The 3913-nt window shown below is 47.0% G+C and overlaps 1 protein-coding gene across 1 annotated transcript; it reads left to right on the forward strand.

The window, feature by feature from the left end:
* Nucleotides 1-2741: 2741 nt before the first annotated feature.
* LOC110540263 (olfactory receptor 52K1) lies at nt 2742-3695 on the forward strand. Its single transcript, XM_021627064.1, has one exon. The coding sequence runs from the start codon at nt 2742-2744 to the stop codon at nt 3693-3695; it is 954 nt and encodes a 317-aa protein (XP_021482739.1).
* Nucleotides 3696-3913: the final 218 nt, after the last annotated feature.

The raw sequence follows: 3913 nt of genomic DNA on the forward strand, positions 1-3913 counted from the left end.
TGGGGGGGTGACAGTGTGAAAGGAGACAGTGTGGGGGGTGACAGTGTGGGGGGAGACAGTGTGGGGGAGACAGTGTGGGGGGGGGTGACAGTGTGGGGGGAGACAGTGTTGGGGGAGATGGTGGGGGGTGACAGTGTGCGGGGGAGACAGTGTGTGTGGGGTGACAGTGTGGGGGGTGACAGTGTGGGGGTGACAGTGTGGGGGGGGTGACAGTGTGGGGGGAGACAGTGTGTGTGGGGTGACAGTGTGGGGGGAGACAGTGTGGGGGGTGACAGTGTGGGGGGAGACAGTGTGGGGGGTGACAGTGTGGGGGGTGACAGTGTGTGGGGGGAGACAGTGCATGTAAGAGGACACACCTTCATTTAACCAGTAACTATCTAACAAGTGCCTAAAAGGGCCTCACGCAGTCCATAAATAGAAAAGACCACCCTGTCATCATGGGGCTTTCCAGCTGTCCACCCCTAAATTGTGTGGGGAAAATTTACAGATCTACAGAGCTTTGGAGCGGAGAATTCATTTTTTTAAGGTGAAAAATGGATTTTTTCAAATAATATATTCTGATCACAGTTTTTCCTTCCCCAACCCCTCCCAGATCTTCTTCACTCCTTCCATCCAAATTCATAACCCTCTTGCTCTCAGTAAAAAACAAACATTACTCCCCTCCCATCCAAATTCATAACCCTCTTGCTCTCAGTAAAAAACAAACATTACTCCCCTCCCATCCAAATTCATAACCCTCTTGCTCTCAGTAAAAAACAAACATTACTCCCCTCCCATCCAAATTCATAACCCTCTTGCTCTCAGTAAAAAACAAATATTACTCCCCTCCCATCCAAATTCATAACCCTCTTGCTCTCAGTAAAAAACAAACATTACTCCCCTCCCATCCAAATTCATAACCCCTCTTGCTCTCAGTAAAAAACAAACAGGCATCTAAAATGCAGATCTAAAAAGCTGATGTGGAATAGAGAGTCCACCCTAAGTCCTGTGGTAGCTAATGGTGGATGTAATTTACCTTGTAAAATGGTCCTTTTGATCGTATGGAGAGAACGGATTATTACAGGGGCCCAAGAGTCATAACAAAAGAACCAGTTAGGAGACTTCTGCTGTTTAGACACAAGGTGATGCTGGTGTAAACAAGAGAGCTGGCAGAAGAAAAGTGGACCCTGAGATATGCTTGTCACGTGACTGCTACATGAAGGATGGGTGAGAGGAGGGGAGAAGGCGAGGAGGCCTACCCCTGACCTTCCCACCAAGCTGTGAGGAAGAAACGTTTTAGACCGGGTCAACAGTTTTTTGATAAACATTTAAGCATTTTCCTGGTGGTGGGGAATTGTGCCTAACGCCGTCTACATGCTAGGCAAGACTCTACAATTGTGCGATATTCCATTTCCACCCCCTCTCTCTTTTCAAGACACGGTTTTGTTGCGGAATCCTGGCTATCCTGGAACTCACTCTGTAGACAAGATTGGCCATGAACCTGCCTGCCTCCGGCTTCCTGGGGGCTGAGATTAAAGGCCTATGACACCACACCTGGCTCTGGTTAAGCATTTTTCAAAGGAGATAATAAACAGGGAGAAAAAAAAGAGGAAGATAAGGGTCCCAGTCTTCTGAATGTCTTGAAATTTAGAAAAGGGGTGAAAGGGAGAACTGGAATGAAAATCAAGACACAGGAAAGAACACAAAAAGAACACAAAAAGACTCCTCATGTTCTTCTTAGCTGTAGGAAAGATATTGCTTGCAGAGATTTCTGCATGTTCAACAGAATTTTTAGAATTTGTGTAAGCAGGAGCTGGGTCTAATAGATCATCTACTAAAGAAGATGAGATTGAAGGATCGAAAAGTTCAAGGCCAGCCTGGTAATTTAGTGAAATCTAATCTCAAGTAAAATGTAAAAAGAGCATTTGAGATCTGCCTCAATGGTAGAGTATGTGCAGTGTCTTTGCAAGGCCCTGGGTTAAATCCTCAGCACAGCAAATAAAATCATCCAAACAACCAACTAACCAATCCCAAACTTGCAGATAAGTAAATTAAGAGAGGTGATAAGCTTGCTTATTTTTCATATAGTCAAGTTTGATTATTTCAGAAAGAATCTTTTTTTTTTTTTTCCATTTAGGAGTGTGGTTGGAGTTGGGAGGCAGTAAGAAGCCAGGATGCCCTTAGTCCTGCTATGACTTGAGGTACCTGGGTGGGTTGGTATCTCTTGGAGTCCTCCTCTTCTCTGAGAAAAAGGAGAGGGGAGGATGGAGGGAGGGAGATGTGAGGGAGGAGAGCCATCCAGTGGTCTTCTTCTGGAGGAGAGGAGGGAGGGGGCTGGGAGCAGGTTGTAAAGAGATTAAATTAACAAATAAATGAGAAAAAGAAGCCAGTGAAACAAAGTGAACGTTTGTAAGGTGAAAGCAGAAATCCACATCTTTAATAGAGATGTTTTTGAACTCCCTCGGCACTCCAGAATGGCCTTGAATGGTCGGTCATAGCAAAGCTGCTTCTGGTACCACATACAGTAGAATCAGATATTCTGACAGTAGGTGACCTTGTTATCATCTTGAAGGTATGGTGCACTTGTGTAATTTTTGATATATATTATTATTTTGTTATTTATGTGAAACACACATGTGAAGAAGGGCTATTCCTCCTCCGTTACTGATTGGGATTTGAATGTGAACACCGATTCGGCTGATGGTGGATCGTCTTTAGAGAGACTGTGGAAGCAGATTGGAAGGAGTGAATTCCCAGCAGCCATGTTGGCTAATAATATCACGTCAACCCATCCGGTGGCCTTCCTGTTGATGGGGATCCCAGGACTAGAGCACTTACACGTTTGGATCTCTATCCCCTTCTGCTCAGCCTACACCTTGGCCGTGATTGGCAACTGCACCCTTCTTTTCATCATCCGGGTTGATGCAGCCCTCCACGAGCCCATGTACCTCTTTCTGGCCATGCTAGCAGCAATAGATCTGGTCCTTTCCTCTTCAACACTGCCCAAAATGCTTGCCCTGTTTTGGTTCAGGGATCGAGAGATCAGTTTCTATGCCTGCCTTGTCCAAATGTTCTTTCTCCACTCCTTTGCTATCATGGAGTCAGCAATGCTGTTGGCCATGGCCTTTGACCGTTATGTCGCCATCTGCAAACCCCTGCACTATGCCACAGTCCTGACCAAGCCCCTCATCGTCAACATTGGCTTGGCCGCGGTGACTCGGGCTGTGGCACTGATGACTCCGCTGCCCTTCCTGCTCAGACGCTTCCACTACTGTCGAGGCACAGTGGTCGCCCACTGCTACTGTGAGCACATGGCTGTGGTAAGGCTGGCATGCGGGGACACACGCTTCAACAACATCTATGGCATCACCGTGGCCATGTTTATCGTGGTGCTGGACCTGCTCTTTGTTACCTTGTCTTATGTCTTCATCCTTCGTGCTGTCCTCCAGCTTGCCTCCCAGGAGGCCCGCTACAAGGCCTTTGGGACATGTGTGTCTCACATAGGCGCCATCTTAGCCTTCTACACACCTGTGGTCATCTCGTCGGTCATGCACCGTGTAGCTCGCCAGGCTGCTCCTCATGTCCACATACTCCTTGCTAATTTCTATCTGCTCTTTCCACCCATGGTCAACCCTATCATCTATGGTGTCAAGACCAAGCAGATTCGAGAGCGAGTCTTAGGACTCTTCCTCAGAAAGAATGTAAAAGGAGACTGAGGGGCTGCTTGTTGGAGCTGGGACCTGGGTATGATAGGAAGTAGAGGGATGCCAGGATCTTCATGCTTACTTTTATCTTGACATGATTAAAAAAAAAGTCTAGGTATTGACAAAGGCCACCTGCCTGGATTCAAACTTGTCCACTTTTCAGAATCCTCACTCCTGCTCTTCAGGAACGTGACAGAGCCATGGACCTGCTGGCCTTCCTCATACTTCAA

This window comes from Meriones unguiculatus, chromosome 14, assembly GCF_030254825.1.
Source record: "Meriones unguiculatus strain TT.TT164.6M chromosome 14, Bangor_MerUng_6.1, whole genome shotgun sequence".
NCBI lineage: Eukaryota > Metazoa > Chordata > Mammalia > Rodentia > Muridae > Meriones > Meriones unguiculatus.

Coding starts and splice junctions, on each gene's coding strand:
- LOC110540263 (XM_021627064.1), top strand. CDS start 2,742: ATGTTGGCTAATAATATCACGTCAACCCATCCGGTGGCCTTCCTGTTG.